Source organism: Typopeltis vanoorti, chromosome 20 (genome assembly GCF_054136105.1).
Source record: "Typopeltis vanoorti isolate ZY-2024b chromosome 20, IOZ_Tvanoo_1.0, whole genome shotgun sequence".
Taxonomy (NCBI): domain Eukaryota; kingdom Metazoa; phylum Arthropoda; class Arachnida; order Uropygi; family Thelyphonidae; genus Typopeltis; species Typopeltis vanoorti.
In genome coordinates, this window is record NC_143568.1 from 65,838,728 (window position 1) to 65,865,637 (window position 26,910).

Here is a 26,910-nt window from a genome sequence, read left to right on the forward strand (position 1 = left end):
TAAATATAAAATTGAAATTGATAGAGGAATTTCAGCAAAGGATATGAAAAACTGTTGAAAGGAAAACAAGTGAAGAAGTGAAATTTACTTGTGAAATAGGGAAAACTGTTAAAACATTAAATCAGTATGATATAAATGAATGATGCACATCATCTTGACTGATATTTATAATCTCTGTGGACCAGGCTAAAAGGTATTAAACCTGATTTCAAATGGAAGACATTAAGTTTTGTTCTGTATTCTATGTAGATGATGTTTTATATTCCTAAATAAATCCACTACAGGTCTTCAAACCCCCCTAAAGAATAACAGATGGACAGAATTCGGAAACAGCATGAAAGTATGAAAACAGCAATAAGAAAAATTAGTTATGATGGCAAATTATGGAAACAGATAAAAGATCAAGTAAGCCTGGTATGGTGGAAAGCCAGTTGAATAATGTATATAGATCATCATCATCAAATTCCTGTGATGTACCCACAAGGGGTGTACAGGATATGATAGTACTACAAGAAAAAATTATATCATTACTAACTTCCTTTCTACAATTTTCCTCCAAATCAGTCTGTTACTCCACCATTATCAGATCTTATATTTCTATCGTCTAAGGCACTTTGTACCGTATCAATCCACCTATATCTTGGTCTTTCTCTGGGTCGTTTTGCTGCCAACCTAGCAGAGAACACTTGTCTTGCTAATCTTTCCTCGCCCATTCTGTTTAGGTGACCATACCACCTGAGATTAGCTCTGCTAACGCATTCCTGGATGCTGACAATATCAAGTTCTTTCCTAATATCCTCGTTTTTAATATGATATTGCCATTGATGCCATCTGTTCACGCCTCTAATCTTTCTCAGGACTCTCATATCTGCAGTCTCTAGTCTTTGGTCAAGTGTTTTACTTCTGACTGAGCTCTCAGATCCATAAGTTAAAACTGGTTTGAACACTGTCTTGTATACAGCTAATTTAGTGTTCTGACTAATTTCTCTCTTATTCCATATGAATTTATTCAATTGACTTCCCACCATACCAGCTTTGCTGATTCTGTTGTCTATTTCCATATTTAATTTACCATCTTCACTAAAAATCGTGCCTAAATAGCTGAAATGTTTTACTTGTTCCACAGGTTCTCCATTCACAACACAGTTGACATTTTCAATGATTCTGCCTATTTTCATTGTCTTTGTCTTTTTATTGCTGACCTTCATACCATATCTATTACAACAGCTATTCAATTTAGTCAGAGAATCTTGCAGAATTGTAGCAGATTTATTTAGAAGTATAACATCAGGCGCATAAAGCAAAGAGCTGACATTAACATCTCCAATTCTGATATCATGTTTAATACCACTTTCCTTCATAATGTGATCCATATAGATAATGAATAACAGACTGGATAATGTACCACCAGATTTAACATTAAACCATCTTCCTGTACTTCCTTCAATTCTAACTGCTGACTTACAACTCGGGGTGCTTAAGGGTCAAAGCTGTATAACTGAGAGAAGACCTCCACATAGCCTTTAAAGGAATGCGGAGAACCGACCAGGGCTTCTGACCTAATGTCCAATCCTCACCTTCTCATGGTGCACCCTGTTGGGTATCTACTTGGATACTGAACGAAAGACGAATGGCTGGCAATTTGGGATTTAGCCGACCAAATTGTATTCTTATTGGTTTAACCAAAATAAAAAATGATGGTACAACATGACAAAATTTCATGCCGGCTGGGGCATTGCCCGGTTAAGCAAGGCCCCCATTGTTTTTGCCAGGGAACCAGGGTGAACAGCGAAAAGTCAGCTACTGGAACAAATCTGAAAACAAACCCTAACTCAACATCACCAGAGTTAAAGATTGGTACTATCAACATAAGAACCCTGAATGGCAAAGAAATGGAGCTAGCTGAGGAATTAGATAAGTACCAGATCGACATAATAGGGGTGACTGAAACAAAAAAGACCACAACTGGTGAGATCTTTCTGAGCAATAAATACAAAATGTTATATTCAGGCAATGACAATCAAGGAAAAGAAGGAGTAGCCATAGTATTCAACACAAAATACGAGGCGAATCTTCTTGAATGACAGTCAGTGTCAAGTAGAGTAATGTGGACAAATATGAGAATGAGGAACTGGACAATGAGAATTATTTGTGCCTATGGTCCCACAGAAGGTTCTACTAAGGTAGAAGTGGAGGAATTTTTTGACGCTTTAGAAAAAGCAACTGACACAATGAAAAGTGAAAAGTTGGTCCTTGTTGGGGATCTAAATAGCAGAGTAGGAAATGATTGTGAGACATACAAAAATATTTTGGGAAAATTTGGAGAAAAGAGCAAAGCTAATAATAATGGCAAATATCTGTTGGATTTCTGCTCAGGACATGGACTGGTTATTACTAACACCATGTTCCAACATAAAAATGTGCACAAATTCACATGGAGAGAAGAGGCAAGGAATAAGAAAAGTCTCATTGACTATGTTATTGTTGATAGTGATGTTTTCTCCCTGGTGCAGGACACCAGAGTGTACAGAGGATTTGAAATTGGAAGTGATCACTATTTAGTCTTGAGCAGGATAAAATTGAATTTCATATTGAAAGAATAACATGTAAGAAAGTTTTAAAGCGAATAAAAGTTGAGCAGCTTTCAGATGTGAACTGTAGACTAAAATACAGAAAGATTATTGAAAAGAAAATGAAAGAGTTTGAGAACAGGAATCAAACCTTGGAAATTCAGTGGCAAACTCTGAAGAAAACATTGATTGATTCTGCCAGAGAGGCATGTGGTGAGGTTGTGTGCAAGGATAAAAAAATCAGAACTGCCTGGTGGACACAGGAAGTTAAAGAGGCAGTGAAGGAAAAGAACAAAGCATATCAAAAGTTCCTGGCAAATAAGTCAGCTTTTACTCTTACAGTCATGGAAGGACTATATTCTTGCAAAAGTCATGGGAGGACTTTGGCAAGAATATAGAAAATAAATATCAAGAAAGTGGCAAAATATTCTGGAGGTTGTTGAAGAAGCTTAGGAATGGAGGAAAGAGTGCTGTAAAAGGAGTTAGAGATCATAAAGGTGACATGAAAACAGGAGAAAAAGATATCCTTGAAGTATGGAGTAATTACTTTGAAAAACTGCTAAATGAAACAAGCAGTGATGACAGCACAGTGATAAAAAACACTGACCAGGCATGCAGTCAGGAATACATATCCATACTTAAAGCAGAAAAAGCCATCAAAGGCTTGAAATGTGGAAAGGCAGCAGGAGTAGATGATATTCGACCAGAAATGCTGAAGTATGGTGGTATAAAAGTCTTACAGTGGCTGCACTGCATAGTTCAGAAAGCCTGGACAGAGGGACAAATTCCCAATGATTGGAGTAGAGCTCTCATAGTACCCATTTATAAAAAGGGAAATAAAACTGAATGTGAGAATTACAGAGGTATTTCCCTACTGAGTGTTCCCGGCAAGATCTATGAAAGTATACTTGAGAAACGGTTGAGAAGAATTGTGGAAGAAAAGCTGGGTTCAGGCCAAATAGAGGCTGTCAGGTTCATATCTTCACTTTACGACAAATAGTCGAGAAAGCATGGGAATATAACAAAGATCTGTATTTAAGTTTTGTCGATTTGGAAAAGGCATATGACAAGGTGCCAAGAGAGAAGCTATTCAATACGCTGCAGTTATATGGTGTCAATGGGGCATTATAGCAAGCAATACTTAGTCTTTATTTGAGTTGAGTTGTCTCACACCAGATTTAATGTTAAATCTGGTGTGAGACAAGGATGTCTCACATAAAAGACATAAAACAAATCAACAACACCCTAAAAATCAAAACAAGATAGACAAAACCACAATGAAAAACACACCACCCCACACCACATGTACCCCTTGTATGTTTGGACAAATCAAAACCCACAAAGATGATTACCCAATATGGCCAACAGTCTCCTACAAAAACACCACCACAGCACCTTTATCAAAATTCATAGCCAAACTACTCAAACCATTAATTACAACATCAAACTCTATGATAAAAAATACGGATGACCTTTTCCAAAAAATAAATAGCATAACCCTATATGGATGCAGCTTCATTATACACTAACGTGGGGCATTCCCAGAAACTAGACTTTGTACACACACATACTACTCACAGAAGACCACACCCTACACTCTCGTACAAAATTAACACCTAATGATATTATAAACTTAATCAAACTAATAATCTCGGCAAACTTCTTCAAGTTCAACAACAACATGCATATTCAAATTTTTGGACTCCCTATGGGCCAAAACATCAGCTGACAACTAGCGGAATTATTCCTAGCACACATAGAATGACTCCTACACCCCCCCCCCCCCAATCACCTTTCATGGCAGATATGTCGACGATATTCTGTGCATTGGAGAACCAACACACATCACCACCTTACAAGCATCCCTTAACAATTACAATAACAGAGTAAATTCAATATAGAAACCGAACAGAACTAATCCATCAATTTCTTAAACTTGACATTAATCAAAAAAACAACAAAATAGCCACGAAAATATACTGCAAATCCTTGCATATCGAAAACTATAGTACGCCCACAGATTCGAGACCCTTCGACACTTCTGTGCATGTCACAAAAAGGAGAATCCATTCCGATAATAGGGTAATCAATCAGTCTTCTGGGATGAGTTTGTTTATTATTACAGGTCAGAAAATTTAGCTTTTCTTTTACGAACATTGTAGTTTTTAAACTAGTACCGTGACAGACAAGAAAGCACATAATTTCACATGTTGACGACTAATTCGTACATCCTTCATTTCTTTCTCCCCTTCAGCATCAATCGACTATTCTTGGCAGAAAGACAAGCGAAGCTCTACGAAGTGTGGGTGTACTATACCTCCATTTCTACTCATACCATACATATTTTGTTAAAAAATCAGTCATCCTATCACAATTCATTAATGCTTACAAGTTTTCAACTAACCATAATTATTATGATAAAGAGCGAGGCGGCTATTTTTATGGTGGCGTAAATTAAGTTAAGGGGATAATAAATCCCTCATTATTTTAAAGCCGGATACGAAACTCTGAGATTGAACCATAATTGAGATAACCATAGTTATCTCAACACAGAAATAAAAAAACTACACAGAATTTTTAAAATCGTAACTATCCCACACAACTAATAAATTATGCAAACAGGACAGCAAAAACCGGTCAAAACAACCCAACAATCAAAACAAACTTCCCAACACAAAAAGTTATCCAAGTGCTATACATCCAGAACACATACAAAGCCTACAAATACATTTTCAAACATACTGACTACAAACTGGTATTCACCACAAACCAAAATTTGGCAAATCTTCTAAAACCCACTAAATCTCACACACAAAGAAATATTAAAACACCACAACATAGTCTACAAATTTCCCTGCCAAAAAGACTGTGATATATCTACACAGGTTCTACCATCAGGTCTTTATGGGCAAGACTACAAGAACACTTCTGTGACTATAACATCCTTATTCCAGAATATTTAAACTAAAAAACACAACATCAAAAAGAAAAATAGAATACAAAGTACAGGGAAAACAGAAATAGCAGTTCACGCCCTTGTACAGAAACATACCCCGCAAATCGACAAGGCCATCATAATAGACAGATAAGACAATGAAACAATAGCCATAAAATGTGGCGAGAACTCAATCAATGTCCACCGACCCTATTGAGTGTTGGAAACTCCACAACATAAAATTAGGTCACGACTCCGACCAATAAGCAATAACACAAACACTTTAAAGGCAGAAACGCCAAGTCGACGCAACATAGCATCCTCTCCATGAGTTCAGACTATGACCCACATGGTCAAAACGGCTCACACCACGTCAACCCTCTCCCTGGTCCCCTTTTCCCATAAACCCTTCCCCTTTCTCTAAAAAACAGTTAATATTTTCAGCCCCCCTTTTTCATCTTTTTCTCACCATACAAAAAAAAGTGCTCTGCCCACCCTTAAAAATAATAAGTATATATTATATATATATATATATATATATATATAAAAAAAAAAAAGGGTTTTTTCCAAATTAATTCTCCTACAGTGCCTAAGACCCCCCCCCCCACTCCCTCCTTTCAACACCATAACAGCAGAAGTATGCACACCGCAGAAAGAAGACAGGCAACAACATCCAAGAAAAGGTATGTGTGAATTTTCTTCTATTATGTGCATATGTCTCTAAAATACATCTGCAATACCCTAATTCTTGAGTAAAAAGCAAATGACATTAAAAAAGGGGCACTCCTAAACGAAAGCAGACAAAATAATAAAAATAATAGTTTTTAAGAGGAGTAACATGGAAGTTTTCCCAGAAATAATACCTATATTTTAAATTTGTTTTCATTATTTCACGGCCCCCTCAACAAAACTTACGGCTTCCAGTTTGGGAAGCGCTGCTCTAGAGCAATGAATCAAGGTTCACTTGTTTCTAGTTTGATGGCAAGGTGTGGGTGTGGAAGCAGCCTGGTGAATGCTTGTTACCACAGTGTGTTGTACCTACAGTAAAGTTTGGTGGTGGAGGAGTAATGGTATGGGATGCATTCAGCTGGTTTGGAGTGAGACCTCTGGTAATTGTCTGTGATTCCATGAAGGCAGCTCAGTACCTTGATATTCTGGATAATCAGGTGCTGCCTGTATTGTGAAGATTTTATGGGATGGACCTGCATTACTATCAAGACTACAATGTCCCATTCCACAAAGCTGCAACTGTTATGGAATGGTATGAAGAGATGAGTATTAAATGACTGCATTGGCCTGTGCAGAGTCATGACCTCAATTCTATCAAAAACTTGTGGGATGAATCGGATTAGCGATTGAGGTCAAGAGCAGATTTGTCGCTGAACTCAGTGCTGCTTTTATGGGAGAATGGAGACAAATTCCACCTGATGTCTGCCACATATTGGTGGAAAGCCTCCCTCAAAGGGTGCAAGAGGTGATTAAAGCCAAAGGTGGACATACCTGACATGAGGGTTTGCCTGCTGGTATCAACTGTAAATTGCTCAAGTGTCTGGACAATTATTGGTAGACAGTGTACATCACAATGTTGAAATTGATTTTAACATACACATTAAAGAGAACTAGGAGAGTGAATAAATGACATTAGTGGTAAATATATACCATTTTAAAAATGAAGATATCAGCAAAGAATTAACGTGTGTCTGCAAAATTATCTAAGATGGTATAGTCACTTAAGCAGAAGAACAAGTGATAAAAGATTAGCAAAATAACTATTTGAAGCAAAAATGCAGTTAAAAAGTGCTTCGGAATATTGAATTATTTTGGAATATTTCAGAAATTAAGTCTGAGACCTGATAAAGAACTTCTTAATTAAGCAGAAAGTTTGACTGGAAATTTATGAAATGGTCATTTATCAGCTGCACATAAGAGTGAAGAGTGACTGCAAAATGTATAGCAAATCACACACTGGCAAAAACTGTATTAGACCATCATAATACAGTTGACTCTTGTTATATAGCAAACATCTTATTCAGCATAAGAAATTACCAGAAAAGTCTAACCAAAGTCCTATAGGGATGATGTTATTCTAAAGGAAATTCACTTATAACAAAATATTCCCATGGTCCGTATGAGTTTGTTACAGAATACACGAGAAATCATCTAATTTGAGAACTGTTAAATAACAAATTCAGCAGAGTCAACTCTACCAAGAATGATGAATCCTATTATCATCATACATATCCTTTGGCATCTTGTGGCAACTCTAGGCTTTTGTGTCTGTATGGGTGCTGACAAACTGGAGTGTTGTATTGTCTCTACAAACAGTGACAGTACTTGGATAGTAATTACATTTACTTTTCATTCCATACCCACAGACATGACTGTGCAACCTTTAATGTAGTGTCATGATAATTTCAAAATAAGATAATAAAAAAAAAAAAAAATTGTAATTTACAAAAACAATCTTTATAGTTAATTTTAAAGCTAAAAACATTTTAAAAGATGTTTTTATAAATAGACCATTTCTTACATAATACTTATTTTAGTATTTATAGATTAAAGGAATAAGCATGATGAATCATATTTATACTAACAAACAATAAGCGATAGTTCTGGTATAACAGTTTAAATCCTCATAACAAAATTTATTTAGGCAGATGGATCTTGTATTTTAAAACATAGTCCAAAAATTTCACCTTAAAGCAGTAGTCAAAAAAAATTGTGAAGACAAAACCTACATACTGTGTGTGTGTGTGTGTGTGTGTAAATAGTTGGTATGGGTAGTTAAGAGAGAAAGGATGTGTCCTATCTCATTCTTCCTATACTGGCTTCCTTTATTTTTCATCAAAATGAAATTTTGGTACTATATAACAAGAAAAAAAATGTTAGTTTTATGAAAATGTGTCCTTCCCCCACAAAAAAAAAAAAAAAAAATGAAAATACATGGATCACAACACCTCAGGAAAATCCTGCATATGCCACTGGGATATAAGGAGTTACACTGATACTCAAATGATTACCTTTTTCTGGAAGATAGCAATCCAGTCAGTAGTACTAAACCACTTATGGTTTTTGATATCATTAACACCATTCTTCAAATTACCAAATCTCTTTGTTAGATCAACTTGTAATAAGTTTTTAAGTAAATCTTTAAGATCTGATGTGAAGTGAGAAGGAAATCGAACCTATATTAAAAAAAGACAAAGAGAGTTTTAGAACATTAGGCTATTTTAATAACTAAATAATTAAATCTAACATATCAAGGCATGCATGCTATTTCTAACAACTTCTATTGACATCTGTGCAATTTGAAATCCGACGTCAGAGAATGTTAAACTTCAAATTTCCTCTTTTTTGATGTTTTCTGATTTAGAAGCTCCTTGTACCATTCTGTCGTATTTCTTTACTGTCTTCAGTGCTCTCCAAATATGAATAATCACCCTGATTTCTTTGAATGTTTTTCTATAATAGTATTTTCTCCAGTCAACTATCCAAAGAGCAAGGTCATTTTCACCACAGACTTTGTTAATAGCTTGTACTCCACTCTTACCAGTACCAGAGTGGAGCAAAATATCACCAACTACCAGTAATTAGTAGAGACTAATTCTGATAGAATTGCATCAGAATACTTATAAGAGAAAGACAGAAAACATTTAATAACACATCTTGTTATTATCTGCATTTGTTTCTTGTCTCTAATTTAAGGAATCTCATCTCCAATTTCCTTACAGACAGGAAATCCCCTCCCCAACCCAATCCAATTAAGGAAAAATGCATGTAACTAGATATGAAAATTTTATAACCTAGAAAATAGGTCAGAAAGAAAATACCACTACTGAGGTGAATGGGTGATGTAAGCATAAGCATATACATATCTCAAAAATGTTGTACATTCACTAGAAATGAATAAGAAAAATAATGGTAAGTCAAAAATATGATCTTTCACTGAATCATTTGGATTCACATATAACAGCACAAGTCATCAGCATTTGCTTAAAGGACTTTCTAATAGTATTATATCATCAATATGAGAATCTGTCAAATGATTTTTTATCAAAGAAAAGAGAGCAAGTTGAAAGCATAAGAAATTAAAACAAATCTGATTTTAAGTGTCATTTTTGTTGGTATTCATTTTGATCAAAAAATTTTACTACAAGGCAAGACTGAATATGCTTTAATATGTTATGTTTGTTGGATGTAAGCAGCACACTTGGGAAATGAAGTCATAAAAAAAAAAAATTAAAATTCTCTTTCTAAAGAACGGAGCTAAATTAAACACCATTTAGCAACAACCATCAAAGCAGTCAATTTCATGAAATCCACTACTCTTACTTCATGGATATATGCAATCTTACGTTATGAAATGAGATCCACAAAAAGATTTTCTGGAAGTTTATGTGCATTTATAAATTTACTGGCTTGCAGAGGCTGGCTATCAAGAGAACGTATGTGTGTGTTCTTAAGAAGAAATAATCATATTTCTATCAAACAGATAGTGTGACCTTGCCTAGTACTTCAAACACACAGACTAAAACATAAGATATGTTGTCATATTCCTTTTTGAATGTGTTAAACTTGTCTCTTAAATGTCACAGAAAACTAATTTTGACAGTTCAAATAACACTGAATGGCAAAAGGAGAAAAAACTAACTGTAGACTAAAAGAAATGAAATCAGCTGTCTTGATGCATTTAACACCTTACTTAAGATAGAAGAGTCAAAATTAAATTTTTTCACAACTTATTTTCTCTGAAATGGACTTTTGGAACTGAAATTAACTGATACATTTTGAAAAATTATGGAGATAACTACCGTGTTATAGAGTAAAACTTTAGTTTAATATAAACCAAAACCAACACTTGACGTTTCGACCCTCATATCAAGGTCATCCTTTGGAGCATACACAATATATACAGAGAAACAAGCTACACTACAATCTACATCATGGTTTGCTAAAGTTACTGACCAACCATTACTACAATTATTGGCCTGACCTCTGGTGAAAAAAAAAAAAAAACAACCTTTACTACATCAAAGCTAGAGTCTTATTATTATTATTATATATTAGGTTACAAAACTAAGAGTTGGGCTGGAGAGCAACATTTTAAAAAAATAAATAAAAAAAAACTACTGTGATTATACATATAAATTTCAACCAATTGGTATGGAATAGTTTCCTCAAGTATGCTAAATACTAAGTGGGCTGAATATGTGCCATCCAAATTCTTGGAATTTTTATGCCATCATTATTGTTGAGATTAGGGTGGTTAATCAGAATTTCACAGGCTTATTTAAATTTTCTTTCATACCAGGTTTTTGTATGATATAACGAGCAGGTACTTTTCCAATCAATTTGGTGTAGGGTGTTGAGAGCATGATCTGAGAGGCCTGCTTCACCAAAATTGTTATATTTAATGTGTGTTCTTTTTTTGACATATAGGGATTGTACGTCCAGTTTCACCAATATAAGGTAAGTTACAGGTGCAGTAGATGCAATAAACTCCGGGATGTGCTAATGGGTGGAGAGGATCCTTACAGGTGTTGAATATGATTTTTAATTTTATGGGTGATTCACCACCCATCGCAAAAATTTGGAGTCATTAACATCCTTAAAAACAAAGCTTTAACAATTTGCTCTTAAACAAGAATTAAAAATTATTAGCAACACATTTATAAATAATGGATATAACAAAAATACTATTAATAAAGTTCTTCATAAAAATCAAAAAAGAATATAGATTACAGTAAAACCATAGCCATCCCATACATTAAAGGTTATCAGAAAAAATCAATAGAATCCTACACCATTATAATCTCAATGTCACTTTTAAACCACCTATAAAATTAAAAAATATATTCAACTCCTCCCATTGGCACATCCTGGAGTTTATTGCATCTACTGCACTTGTAACTTACCTTATATAGGTGAAACTGAACGTACAATCCCTATACATAAAAAAGAACACAAAAGACACATTAAATAAAGCAATTTTGGTGAAGCAGGTCTCTCAGATCATGCTCTCCAACACCCTACACCAAATTGATTTCATTGGAAAAGTACCTGCTCATTACATCATACAAAAACCTGGTATGAAAGAAAATTTAAAGAAGCCTGTGAAATTCTGATTAACCACCCTAATCTCAACAATAATGGTGGCATAAAAATTCCAAGAATTTGGATGGCACATATTCAGCCCACTTAGTATCTAGCATACTTTAGGAAACTATTCCATACCAATTGGTTGAAATTTATATGTATAATCACACTGGTTTTTTTTAAAATATATATATATATATAAACATGTTGCTCTCCAGCCCAACTCTTAGTTTTGTAACCTAATAGATAATAATAATAATAAGACTCCAGCTTTGATGTAGTAAAGGTTTTTTTCCCCCTTTTTTTCTCACCAGAGGTCAGGCCAATAATTGTAGTAACGGTTGGTCAGTAACTTTAGCAAACCATGTAGATTGTAGTGCAGCTTGTTTCTCTGTATATATTGTGTATGCTCCAGAGGATGACCCTGATATGAAGGTCAAAATGCCAAGTGTTGATTTTGGTTTATATTAAACTAGTTTTACTCTGCAACACAGTAGTTGTCTCCATAATTTTTAAAATGTATTCTGATCACCGTGTAAGCATGAAAGAAAAGAATTAACTCATCTTCAGCCAATCTCATATGGAGATGGCTATGTTTTCTTCCCAGATAATGTCGGTTTTTTTTGTCCTGCAAATGGATAACATATAAACAAATTTCTAAAAGATTTAAGTGAAGGCCACTGATTTAGGAACTAAAATATTGGGAACCTAGTTTTTAAGAGTCAAACATTCTATTTGTGAAGGATGAAAGGATGTTAGCACATCTCTCCTCTGATGTCAAGTTGGAATTCTTGAAAAACAATCAAAAAATCCTTCATTTGAAAAATCTGAAAAACTCCACATCAGATAATCTGTAAAGGGAAAAGCCATTGAGGATTTTACTTTCTTTTCCTTTAAATGTACTTTCATGCAATGCATTTTCAATACTCACTGCATCCCAGAACAAATGCAAAAATATGGTGAATAGAATACAAACTAAGATAGACTAAAAAGTTAAAAAATGCGAAGAAATTATATTCTTGGTTTCATCCTTTATCCAAATGTAAGCAAACAAAGTTTGTGTGTCAGGTAACTTCATGACTGGGCTACTTGTATAGAGAAGCTAATGACTGTGTATCGGTTGCCTTAGTATCCCATAATGGAAGACACATATCCTTACAGACATGTATATTGCTATGTATTATTGGAAGGGCCACTACCCAAACTGGTTTCAACCTTTATTGAGGTCTCATCAGCAGGAGCCAGACCCAAAAGAGATATCAAAGTTGAAGTAAGGCTGCCCATAAGGCATAGCATTATACATGTCTGTAAGGATATGTGCTTTCCATTATGGGATATTAAAGCAATTGATGTGAAGTCATTAGCCTCTATATACAAGTAGTCCAGTCGTGAAGTTACTTCAGGTGCAAACTATATTTGCTTACACTTGGATAAAGGATGAAATCAAGGATATAATTTCTTGGTATCTTTAACTCCCAGCATTTGTCTTCCTTTATATGGATGCCACTGGGTGATTGTCTTTATCCATCTATCGCTTTTCATCCATGCAATATGTCCTGCTCATCTCTGTTTCAGTTTTAAAATCTCTTACCCTATATCCAACAGTTTTTTTTTTCCTTATATTATAGTATAACTAAATGAAAAAAAAACTTTCAATAAGATAGACTAACATATCTCACACCAGGCATTGATTTAAAACCCATTGCAAGTCATTCAATATGATGGTTAACCTAAAATACTGATATAAGGTTTCATATAATGACATATAATTTCTGGGCACTTTCACATTACAGTGGGTGTTGTTTTACTGAAATTAGATTCAATATTAATTCTTCAATATTATGATAACTAATTACTTCATTTTTTTTTATTGGTTTTGAAGTGTTCAGTCACTTCAAAAAAATCACAGGAAAGAGTCATCAAGTATCTCATATTACAAGAATCGTTAGGACCAAAATGTGACTGACTGCAAATTACTGAATTATAATTGAAATTAAATGATCAGATTTGGAATACATTTGTTTCTTATAATATCTTTTGTCTTCTGAAAAATTTAACTTGAAATTATCACAAAAGGGAAGGGGAGAGATGGTGTGTGTGTGTGTGTGTGTGTGTGTGTGGTGGAGAGGGATTCAACATGTATGGAATAGTCACTTATGTCATTTAAGATCCCCTGACTCAACTGATCTCAGTCAAATTTGGAATAAACCCATTTTGGAATATAAACCATTTTTTACATTGCTTAATGTCTCTTGAGAATTTCAGCACACGTTGGATCCATCTGCTTGGTTGGCTGAGTGGTTAGCATATCTGCTCTCCAACTAACAGGCTGCTGGTTCAAATCCAGCCATGGTCACGGAAGTTTGTAAATATTTTTTAGTGGGGAAATTAATTTCATAATAATCATAATATAAAAACAGTGTTGGGATGTAACCTCAGTGATAGAGTATTTGATTGCAGATCAAGAGATCCTCATTTCATTCCCAAGTGACCCCTTCTTTTTAAAGTGAGGGTAAAAACTGCAGGTTGGGCTGAGAGGATGAAGTGGTAGACATAACAGGGAATATCTGTAAAAATATGTGCAATGGAGAAGCTAAGATTGAGGGTAAAAGTGACAATCAAAAGAATAACAGCATAAAAGATGAAGCATGAAGAGTTCACTGTAATGAGAGGAGAGGGATAGTGAACTTATGCAGAGTCCTTCACAGAATGAAGCATGGAGCAAATGCTAAAATGTCTGCCAAGTGGTATAGCTGAGAACAGAAAGGAAGAGATGCTTAAAAAAGGAGGAGGAATGCTCAGTGAAGCAAGAAAGGAAAAGGTAAAGAGAGGCATGTATAGTGACTCCATGATACGAGGTGTGATTCATGACAGTATGACAAGAATGTGCTTCACAGGTGCATGATGTTAGCAATATTAGAGTAGTTATCAGGATGTAGAAGGAAAGAAGCAAAAGAGAAAAGTGACAGTTAAGACAGCGAGTCTAATAGCACAGTATGACAAAGGTAAGTTGAGAAGGAGGGCCATGCTTGTGACAATGCAAGGGTATGATGTAGGAATAGTGTGGAGTTTATAGACATATAAAGCAAGTTAAAGATAAAATGACTTATAGAAGATGGATGAATGGTTTGCACTTGTGCTATTGAATGAAGTGAGATTGGAGGTGCAAAATCAATTCCTATAGCTATTGGGGGAGAGCTGTTATATGAGTCTACAGATACCAAGAAGGCAAGCGAGTGTGAGAATGCACAAAAAATCCCTAAGTACTGCTAATAACAAATGAGAATGGGATAGTTAATATAAAGCATAAGGACAGCCATGGACTTGTGGGAACGCTGCACTTTCTTCTACCCCCTCCCCCTTTATTTTTTTATTGATTGTCCTTTCATCTTCTCTCTGGTCATCCCAGCATTTGTCTTCCTTCATACTGATGCCACTGGGTGATTGTCTTGGTCTGTCAATCTATCACTTTTCATCAGTGCAATTAGTCCTGCTCACCTCCATTTCAGCTTTAAAATTTCTTATGCTATACCCTACCCTTTTATTTCTTTTCTTATATCGTCATTCCTTATGTTGTCTTGCAGTCTGATGTTTAGCATGGCTCTCTATTCTATGCTCATTCTGTCCAGTATTTTTGGTTATCGACCATGTCTCTGATCCATAGGTCATAACTGGGATGATACACTGGTTGAAAAGTTACTCTACTTTCTGGTTTTATTTTATATACACTGTATATTGCACTTTATGTACACTAATGCCATGGGCATGCAAAACAATGGGAACATTTGTTTTTGGCACCGTTAGTTCCTCTTGCCAAAAGTTATTGCCATTAATGACACATGGCTGTGTTGATGACATCTGATGAACTACAGCAGTTAAAAAAAAAAAGGAATAATTACATGAGACACCAGTGAAGTACAAGGGACTTGTATCAGAGGATTTGTATGTAATTAGGATGATGACATGGTTGCCAAGTGATCACATGGTCTTGAACTGAGAAGTGGCTAAATGTGTGTGGAATTTTCATGGGTGTGTGTGTGTGTGTGTGTGTGTGTGTGTGTGTGTGTGTGTGTGTGTGTGTGTGTGTGTGTGTGTGTGTGTGTGTGTGTGTGTGTGTGTGTGTGTGTGTGTGTGTGTGTGTGGAATTACAGAGCTGGTAAGTACAACAAATTCAGGAGACTACTTGGAGTAATGTGAACTTGCATGAGAACTTGCAAGGGTTGGATGTTAATAATGCATGGGAGGTAGCGAAGTAGTATTTGAAAGACGTATTAGTAGACTGCATGCCTAGAGTTGGGAGGATAAATTGTGAGGGAGTTAAATGGATGAATAATGAATGAACAACATGAATAGCAGGAGCTACAAAAAACAACAAAACCAAAAAAAAAAACATTTGTATAGAAAATTCAAAGAGAAAAGTGATCAAGTAGGCACCAAAGCACAGGCCAGAAGTGTTGAGTATGGTAAAGACAGCAAAATAAGAGTATGAGAGGAAATTCAAGTCAAAGGTAATCCCAGAGAGTTTTTTCAGTATGTAGCAAATAAAAAGGAAGAATGATTATGAAATAATTTAAAAATGCCAATGGTGAGGAGGTAACTGGGTGAAATTCTGATAAATAAATTTCAGCAAATGGGGACTGACATGAAGTTGGTGATGTGGATACGAGTGGTTGATGGAGAAATACCAGACAATAGTTTATTCAAGAGTCAAGTCCAGTAGAAGGCTTAAGACTAGTGGGGTGACATAGGGCTCTGTACTTAGGCCACTGCTTTTAATTTTTAATGATATAAGAAATGACTTGAGGGAAAATATTGCTGTTTGTTGATGATGAAAAACTGAGTAGAGCAACAGTCAATACACATTATGTTAAAATTTTGCAGCATGACTCAAGACTGGCAGTATGGACAAAGGAAAAAATGGATGTCAGTTTATAGCAACAAAGTGTAAAGTTATGCATTTTGGTGTGAAAATATTACCAGATGCATGCCATATTGATGGAGCTGTACTCCCAGGAAATTGAAGTCAGAGATTTGCGGTGTTGGTGTATAGGATTACAATGAAGTTTAGAGGGCTTATTGCAAAATTGGCTGAAACAGTTCATCAGATTACTTGGTTACTGAAGAACACCTGGCAAGCAGAGATAAGTTATTATATCTCTTTATAATAAAGTCTTGATAAGACTCTGTCTGGATTATTGTGCACAGACCTGTTGAAGAGAATACAAGGAGAGTGACCAAATTGTTGATGGCTGGTCTATGGAATGCTCCTTATAAGAATAGGTTGAAGATTGATGGGTTATAGAAATTGATTAAGAGACAGAAAGGGGTGATATAATTGATACAGAGTAAATTTTTCAGATCAGGTCTAGTGTGTGTGTGGGGGGGGGGGGAGACTAAGGATCATCCCAAGAAATTGAGCAAGAGTATGGAGGATAATATTTTTTGCTTCAAAATTGGTGAATGAGTGAAATACCTGGTCTAGTCATAAATAATCCTTTAATCTATCAGTAAATCATTTACAGCCTTCAGCACATAAAAACCACATGTATAATGTGCATATAGCAGCATGCAATGTTTAAAAGGTCCCCCCCCCCACTCTTTTTTGTCTTCACATATGCCTGAAGTCTGTGAGGCCACATATCAATGGCAGTGCACAACATCCAATGGGAACACTGTCACTCCAAATCTACCTTCGGGCTGGCAATGCAGGGGTGTCGTTTCTTGAAGCTACTCTCTCAAGTTCCAACCACAATTTGAAATTCAACAGATTCAGATCTGGACTTCCAGATGGCCAATCAGATGGCGTTATGTGGTTGGGCACATTCACCTCCAACCACTGTCGTGTGGTTCTTGCCTTGCGTGTACAAGCTGAGTCCTGTTAGTAGATCTACCATGAAACAAGTTGTTGTTCTGGAGCCGTACTACAGGTTCCAGCACAATGTCTCGATATAATTTTGGTGGAGGATTTGACTTCTTTCTTGTAGAAATGCAATTTGGACATCCCCTGATACGCCAACCCCTCACCAAGCCATCACTGATGTGGGATGATCACCTCTCTGAATCCTGAGTGCTATGGAATATGCTGTGCAAACATCCAGGGCATATACCCAATCGCTTTGGATACCTCTGTCTTGTTTTTTGCACACAGCCAGAGAGGTGCCTTTGATTTTATCACCTTCTGCTGCATAAGTTGCAGTGTTAGGTGTCCAGTAGATAAACAATAGGTTCTCACCCCCAGGTCATCAGTTAGTATATGTGACATTGTTCTCTGTAAAATGTTCATCTCTCGCAACATCACTTTCTGCATTCTCGCAGGATTACAGTAAGGCATGCCTTCACCACCCTCACAAGCTGTTGCAATCAGATAAATGCGAGAGTTACATTCGTTAGCTGGAACTGGGTAAAAATTATATGCATTAATGAGACTTGGTTAACAGGGGAAGATATAATTACAATGGCAGAATATAAGGACACTGTATTTTAAGGGAGGATACAGAGAAGAAGACTGTGGGAGGGGTTTTTCCTAATCACAGTAAAGAACTGAAAAAAGCAGAAATTCAGCAAGAAGCTAGAGTTGAAAAAGATAGGTGCATTTGCAGTTATTTGGTGTGAAATACAGGACAACCCAGAGTCTACAGTATCCTTTAGGCTTCTAGGTTGCAGCTATAAGCAAGGAGGAGAAAAGCGGATATGGATGATATGTATCACCAAATTATTTCAAGTGAGAAGTGGACAAGTAATCATAATGAAGGACTTCAGTTATCTGGATATACATTGAAGGAAACGGTACAGATCAGCTATGGAGGCAATCAAAAATGGCAATACCAAGCTCACACAAGACATCCATAAACTCTTAAATCATCTAAAGTGTTTAGGCAAAAGTTGCATTCTACAATGGATTCCTGCTCATGTAGGCATTGATCACAACGAAGCAGCTGATAAATTAGCAAAAGAGGCCAGAGAACTCAACCAAGAAACTCATATGATAACTCTTGCTGATGCCAATGCACTAGCAAAAGCTAAACTAATTCCATTGAAATCAGTGATACAACATCAAATTCCCGAGATGACAGAAGGACCTCCACTACGATAGCAAGACTACGAACAGGACATTATAGAGGAATGAAGATCAATACAGATGATACGAGAACATATAGAAACTGCAACAACTGCCCCAATACGGAACTGACACCCACTCACATCTTTACCTGTCCAGCAATTACAGCAGCCTTGCAAGAAATAGATCCTAATCCTGAACAACAGCTCTATACAAACAAAATCACAGACATAGCCAAAGCAGTACAAAGAGCGCACGGAAACATCTAAGACTCTTCAAAGGACAAGACAACAACAACAACATTGAAGGAAACGGTACAGACAAAATAGAATTTATTCGGCTTTGAGAATATAATTACCATTCAATGTCAAAATTTGTTATTTTATGCTTCTACTCTCACCCATTTGTGGGGAAAGAGTAGAGTATGTGATTTCAGGTAAAATATGTAAGAAATTTAAAATACAGATAACTATAACAAATTAAAGAAGACAATTAATACATTCTGTATAGTGAAATGGAACTTAATGCATCCAGTTTCATTTGACACACAGCACTCTCAGACAGTTGTTGATCGGATGGATAGCTTGCACTTGCACAATTTCATAACAACAATTGATGTCGCATGTCCAAAGGTCTTTCAAGTGCAATATAATTAGTGATACTGTAGTGTTTAATATTATTTTTATTATTAACCCATAGTAAGTAATTTTGTAGCCTTGTATATACTATTTTTTGCTAGTGTTTTTCAGATTATAGGTAAATTTGCAACGGGTTTGTAGTTTTGTATGTCATTTTTCCCTCCTGTTTGCAGAGAGGTGTAATTGCTGTTATTTTTAATTTGCTGGGGATAATACCCATATTGAGTATTGCACTGATCAGTTTCAAAAGTACCAGATGTAGTTAGTTAAAACATGTTATAAGATCTGTTAGCTTGATGTGATCTATCCCTGAGCTAGATTTATGGTTTAGTTGGGAGAGAACATCTTTCAGTTCAGATTTGGAGATGAAAAGAATATAGTTTAGTTTAGTATTGGGCACAATCAGAGTGATATCTGTATGTAATGTCGTTTACAAAGTTTTGATCGAAGGATTCTTCTAAGTGTTGTGGTTCTGTGTCTTGACCAAAATTATTGGCAATGAAGTCTTGTGGGGATGTTTTATGTTAAGCAATTCATTGAGTGTCGACCATGTTTTTTCATATAGCCACTGCCTGCATAAAATTTCTGGAAGTAATAGTTTCTTTTGGCAGAGTGTATTTTGGCTGTCAGTTGATTTCTTGTCTATTTACATAGTGTTTGTCTTTGGGTGTCATTAGGTGATTTTTTAATCTCTTCCAAAGATTATTCTTGAAGACAATAATATGTAGTATTTAAGAAGAAAAGCCAAACGGCTATTTTTCTGGTGAAGTTCATAAATTAAGGGGATAAAAATCCCTTATTGTTTTTCAGCCAGTATGCGAAACTCTAAGATCGAAGACTACGATCTAAGCGTTTCATGGCGACGAACTATCAGCGAGTCCAAGCATAAGTGACCACTTGGTAGTGCCACACCAAGGCGACTCGATGCAAAGGTGGAGCAAGCTCCCTCACTTTTCTTATTATTTTCTCATAATGTAAAAACACACAGCTCCTAGGAGATGTAATACTGCTTTACATTATGATGTGGCACTACCAAGTGGTCACTTACGCTTGGACTCGCCGATAGTTTGTCGGCATGAAATGCTTAGATCGTAGTCTTCGATCTTAGAGTTTCACATACTGGCTGAAAAACAATAAGGGATTTTTATCCCCTTAATTTATCAACTTCAGCAGAAAAATAGCCGTTTGGCTTTTCTTCTTAATTATAATATGCTATAATACAATACAGTGGCACACCTTTCTGGCATTCGTATAGCGAAGGTATGCAAGTTCTTTTCACTTAAAACTTTGATATCTTCTAGGTCTAGCTACTCACTGATGAGACCTCAAAAACGGTTGAAACCGGTCTGGGTAGTGACCTCCCCTCATAATGTAAAGCAGTATTACATCTCCTAGGAGTGTGTTTTTACATTATGAGAAAATATCAAGAAAAGTGAGGGATCTTGCTCCACCTTTGCATCGAATCGCCTTGGTGTGGCACTACCAAGTGGTCACTTACGCTTGGACTCGCTGATAGTTCGTCAGCATGAAACGCTTAGATCGTAGTCTTCGATCTTAGAGTTTCGCATACTGGCTGAAAAACAATAAGGGATTTTTATCCCCTTAATTTAATATGTAGTATTTGTTTATTCAAGAGTTTACATTTCTTAAAATATTTTGTTGGCTTTTTGTATAATTCTGTAAAGAGGGAAGAGTTTTTATGCAAAGTCACTGTGTTCTCTAAACTAAGTAGCATGTTCCAGTCTGTATTTTTTTGAGATTGTCTATAATGTTTTTCACTATGATGGTTGAGAGTGATTTGCTTTGTAGAATTCTATTGCTCATGTTTGTGGAGCAACTGGTACTAGTGCGAAGGAAAGTGGTGGCTATCTGACAGAGTATATCTAGGTAGGTAGTCATGGAAGTAGAGGTAAAAACATATTAATGTTGAGATCTATTAGAACAAGGTGGCCTGCTGTGTGAACAGTGATACTGTTTATCCAGGTTTCTAGTTCAAGGAGGAAATTTTGAGGGTTTGTGTCCAGAGGCCTCTATATTGTGTTAACAATGTATTTTATTTTGTTTTCTTGATAGCACTGACTTCTAGCAGTAATGCTTCTGCATGTTCAAAATTGGTTGGAATTTTTTTTCAGCAGCACTCTATCTAACCTTCCTTAATGATGGCAATAATACCACACCCTCTTCTGTGTTTACTACACCAGGTATCACAGTGCAAATTGGTAATATTGTATGCATGCAACTGTATTATTTACAGAAATTTCCATAAGAATTAGTATGTCTGTGTTAGTCAGTGTGTCATTAAGCAGTACTATTAGGGTAAGTCAGTGTTCCTTTATAGTTCTTATGTTAATATGTAACATGATGCGTTCAGAACTAGTTTGCAGACTGCCTTTCCAGGTGTTCAGTGTCTCATAAACAGAGGCTTGAGAGAGTTCTGTTTGAATGTGTTTGCCTGGTTTTATTTTGGCCAAAACAGTGTGTTGGATACCTTACAAAGCGACTATTTATTGGGGGGAGGGGAAGGTATTACCAAGTTAGATCAGAAGCAGATGAATTTATATATAGTCAACTCCAACCCTCTTTCCTCTTTTTGCATAAATATCTGATAGTCTTTAGTCCACATGAATTTGTTTTTCTTAGAGTATGGGGTTCAACTGCTGTATTTTAAGCATTGCTGTTGTTGGCTTAAGTTTTTTGCATGCAACAGGATTATGATCCCTCAGATTTTTGTGCTCAGGCATACAATTATTGGTGCTGGTGTATCTCTGTTATGTTGCAGTTCACAGCTAACTGAAGTGATATCCACTGCTGTCAGAGGAATTCCTACATTAGCAGCTAATGTTTGTATTAGAGTGGACAAATCTTTGCTTTGTCACTTGGTATACCAATAATAATAATAAAGCAATATTTTGAACTTTGAAAATTCAAACTTTGCAAAATGAAGATTCAAACTTTGCCAAATCTAAATCTTGCTAAATACAAATATCTCGAGGTGGTATAGGAAAAAATGCTTGTACATCTATGATTGATCACATAAAATGCAAACACAGTGAAGAATTTGTAAAACAAAACAGTGTAACTGAATTATTGAGCCAGAATGCAAGAACAGGTAAGCAATCAGAATCTAAGGTTAATATACTAAATGCCAAATGTTATTTGATGTTATAGAAAAATCTAAAAAATGGGAAATAGATTACAAATGCACAAAATATTTGTATTATATCAATGCTAAAATGACAGCATGCCACACTCTGTTCCAAATACTACTAAGTAAACTTGCTCCATACAACAATTTGCCTGGAAGAAAATATTTTGCAAAAATAGTTCTAGATATGGTCAGTTATTACTATTAAAAACAAGATTGCAGACATTAAATATATTTCTCTTAGATTGGATATATGAACATGCAAGCATACAAAGGAAAGTTTCATTCATTTTACAGGGATATAAATTTTATAATTTATAGTTTAATGGAACTGCTGCTAAATTTATTAGAGTCTTTTAAGGAAATTACCAAAACCATGAGTTCAAATATTGCTTTAATTGTGGAAGTGGTCCCAACTATTACTACTCTAGAAATGTATTTATTTAAAGATGAAGACAACACTTATTATGGAGTAGAAACAATGAAAATTTTCTTTGTGATGAAATTAACAGAAATTACTTTATTTGAAAATAAATATCAGACACCCAACATTTAAGCTAGCATTTTTCAAGTCAGACAACACTGACTATACTAAATGTGTTCAAATTAATGAGAATCTGAATCTGATTTGAAAATATGAGGTAAAGAAGAAGTTGATAATATTTCTTAATCAAAACAGATGAGATTTTCAGAAAATCATGATAAAAAGAAAACTAGGAGTAAACCATGGTAGTCTTTTGACGATATCACCTCTTCTTCTGTTGAATCAGCCTCAGGTCAAAAGCATGATAAACTACAAAAACATTAATGGTGATATAATAGGGATCCTTGTGATACCACAAGGAGCCCTATTATGTAAGTTGGAGTAAATGAGGATGGACAGAGTTGATTCAAAGAGAAGGGAAGTTACAAGTGGAGTCACCAGGGATCTGTATTGGCATGACATGACCATATATATTGCATGGTAGAAATGTATTGCAATAAATTGATGGATAATATATGCACGTAAACACAAGAAAGATATTTAATTAACCAAATATTTCGGTCAGGAAATAGCAGACCATCTTCAGTGGCACTACAAGAACAGTTTTAAAAAAAATACAAGGTGGAATACTAACAATAGATCATTTCAAAATAGAACAAGCCACGTGATGTTATATCACTAAGTATTAAAGGGAATATTTTTAAGTAGAGACATGATTGAAATAAAGATATTAATTAATAATATTAAATAACATAAAATTAATATAAATTAATGAGTTATCCTGATTAGACTTTCCCAGATTTTTGATATAGATATACATTCATTCCGATTCAGGTTAGGACAATGGAGTAAGGCTTCTACGCTTTCTTTGAATAAACGTTCAAATTTATAATGGGATTTATGTAAGAGGCGAGTTTTTGACCAAAGGATATTGTGGTTAGTTTCAATCCCATGCTGAGCCAATCCAGATTTTTCAGGTTTGTTGTGATGAATGGAGGATTGATGTTCTTGGATTCTTTTTTCAAGAGAACGTGCAGTTTGTCCAGAATAGGAGAGATCACAGTTGCAGGGAATTTGATAAACTCCAGGAAGAGATATAGTTGAGCGTTTGCTTTTAGGAGAAGGAAAATGGGAAGATAATTTGTTTATAGGTGAATACGTAGCTGTTAACTCATATTTCTTCAGAATTCTTGCGATAGGTTCTGAAATCCTGGAGATGTAAGGAATTGGAACTCGACGTATTGAATCTTTGTTGTTTTGTAGTGGATTATAAGAATATCGAGATGTTGAGTACTCTTTTCGGAAAAGCCATCGAGTTTCATGTGTTGTTGGATAGTAGAAAGTTCTTTCTGTAGAAAATTAGAAGTAGAACAATTAGTTTTAGCTCTTCTGATGACATTTTATGATTCCTGTTTTTTGACAAGGATGATGGGCTGATTCTTTAAGAATATAACGACCTGTGAATGTTGGTTTCCTGTAAACTGTAGTTGTAAGAGTATTTGAAGGTGACCGGATGAGGAGAACGTCTAAAAAAGATAACTGGTTGTTTTCTTCCATTTCCATAGTAAACTTTATATGATGATGTAAGGAACTGATACTGTTTAAAAAAGAAGGTAAGGAGTCTTTGTTGTGCGACTATACAGTAAAGATGTCATCTATACATCTTACCCAAAAGGATGGTTGAGGGAAAATAGATGAGAAGAGAACTTTTTCTAGATGTTCTAAATAAAAGTTGGCTAAAGCAGGAGAGAGAGAGAGAGAGAGAGAGAGAGAGAGAGAGAGAGAGGACTTCCCATGGCCATTCTACTTGGCTGTTTTAAATTTGTTTTGACATAAGAAATATCCAGAGTGTATTAAGAAATCGAATAGTTTTATAATGTCTTCTGGAAAGATGTCAGCAAGTAATTTTAAAGTCTCCTTGAGAGGTACATTTGTATATAAAGATTCTATATCAAAGCTAACCATAAGATCTGTAGGTTGCAATGAGACATTTTTTAATTTTTCTAAGAAATCTGAGGAGTTTTTTTAGAAAGGAACTAGAGTTGCCTATGTGAGATTTCAATAATTTAGCTAGATATTTGGCTATACGGTAAGGAGGAGAATCAATACACTCTACTATTGGACAAAGAGGAATAACATAAAATTAATTCATATTAATTTTATGTTATTTAATATTATTAATTAATATCTTTTTTTCAATCATGTCTCTACTTAAAAATATTCCCTTTAATACTTAGTGATATAACATCACGCAGCTTGTTCTATTTTTAAATGATCTATTGTTAGCATTCCACCTTGTATTTTTTTAAAACTGTTCTTGTAGTGCCACTGAAGATGGTCTGCTATTTCGAGACTGAAATATTTGGTTAATTAAATATCTTTCCTGTCTTTACGTGCATATATTAATCAGTCTTTATGTCACAAGTATCCTTAAAACATCAAACATAATATGGAGTATTGGTGGATAGAGATGATGCTCAGAGGGCATACTGCAAAGTTAGCAAAATATTTCCAAGGATTACCCTGATGTTAAGAAACACAATGATAAGCATGGATAAGAAAGTTATTATTCCTCTTTATAAGGCCTTGATTATGACTACATCTTAACTCAGTTTACAAATTTGATCAGCTGAATTTCTTAGGGGGTACACAAGTGATAAAGAGTATCCAGAGGCAAGTGACCAACATGGAGACTGGTTTGTAGATTACAAAGCTTAACTAATAGACAGAAAAGGATTATATGGATTTATAGAATAGATGCTACAAAAATGTTCCACTATATGACTACACAGGAGAGAGCAAGGGGGGGGGGGTCACTTCCTGAAAGCTGTGTAAGAGTATGCTTAGCAAGAGTTAGGTTTTTTGCTTGGAGAATGGTAAATGAGTGGAATATGTTGCTACAGGCAGTTGTGGATGCTTTGTCTATGAGCAACTTTATGGGGGGGATATGATAGGCATTGTGTCAATGGGTAATGTAGTCTTCCCATAATGAGTCTGAACTCTGGGGGGATAATAATATCAAGCAAAAGGATATGAGCCAAATTTGGGAAAACAAACCATTGTGCATGACTATGATGTGGTTTTAAATTTATCAAACCTACACAATGCTGTAAAACCCCAATATATTTCTACCTTTTCTACAAACCAGACATGGAATTCTGCAAGGTACTTAACATTTCCAGTAAGCAGGGTGATTGTCTCTGAGTGGGTAATAAAATTCTACCATATCAAGATATGCATGCCTGCAGTGGAATTCTGGTCTCAAGCATCTTTGTTGGGCAGCAGAGATATTATCATTCAACAATAAAGTAGCAAATTTGTTGTTTCTTCCATGAGGGAGTACAGCAATATCTTAAATAACCTTCAAATAACTCTTGAAAAGAATAACATGTCATTTGACTTCTGATACAGTACCATGTAATTGTACCTTCAGTTAGTTATGTATCCTCAATTCATATTATTAAAAAACTAATTTCCTGATGTGATCAAATTGAGATATTACTGGGTTTTGTAAAAATGACAACATTTTAACAAATATCATTAACATATTAACAGCACCATATCAATTTTTCGTAATCATATCGTAATGCAGATATATAAAGTATTTTCATATAATAGAAATAGACAGTCACTTTCAGATGTATTAAAATTTTTTTCTTCCTTTTTAACAAGACACTTTATACTGGTTGTACTTGACATGCAATCCACTTCAGTACACATTTCAATATAAATTCACATTGCATAATTCAAATGATCTAAAGACTGTGCATGCAATAATATACAACAGATATTTGAACATGCACTTACTTTTCCTGAAACTATTTTTTCATATATTTGGATAGGTTGGTCTGCAAAAAATGGTGGATATCCAGCTGCCATTTCATATACTAAGACTCCTAAAGCCCACCAGTCTACTGCTTTGTTATAACCCTATATACACACATATATAAAACATCAATGACAATTTATGAGACCATATTACTAA

General features: G+C 35.2%; 1 protein-coding gene across 6 annotated transcripts in view; it reads right to left on the reverse strand.

The window, feature by feature from the left end:
- Nucleotides 1-26,910, reverse strand: part of Pka-C1 (Protein kinase, cAMP-dependent, catalytic subunit 1) — a 545,341-nt gene that overhangs the window by 60,933 nt on the left and 457,498 nt on the right. For all 6 annotated transcript variants that reach the window (XM_090410256.1, XM_090410257.1, XM_090410255.1 and 3 more), the window contains 2 exons: nt 26,733-26,855; nt 8,526-8,690 (listed from right to left, as the gene is read on the reverse strand). In XM_090410256.1, coding sequence (XP_090266382.1) covers nt 8,526-8,690; nt 26,733-26,855 — 288 coding nt within the window. The remainder of the gene's footprint in view (nt 1-8,525; nt 8,691-26,732; nt 26,856-26,910) is intronic.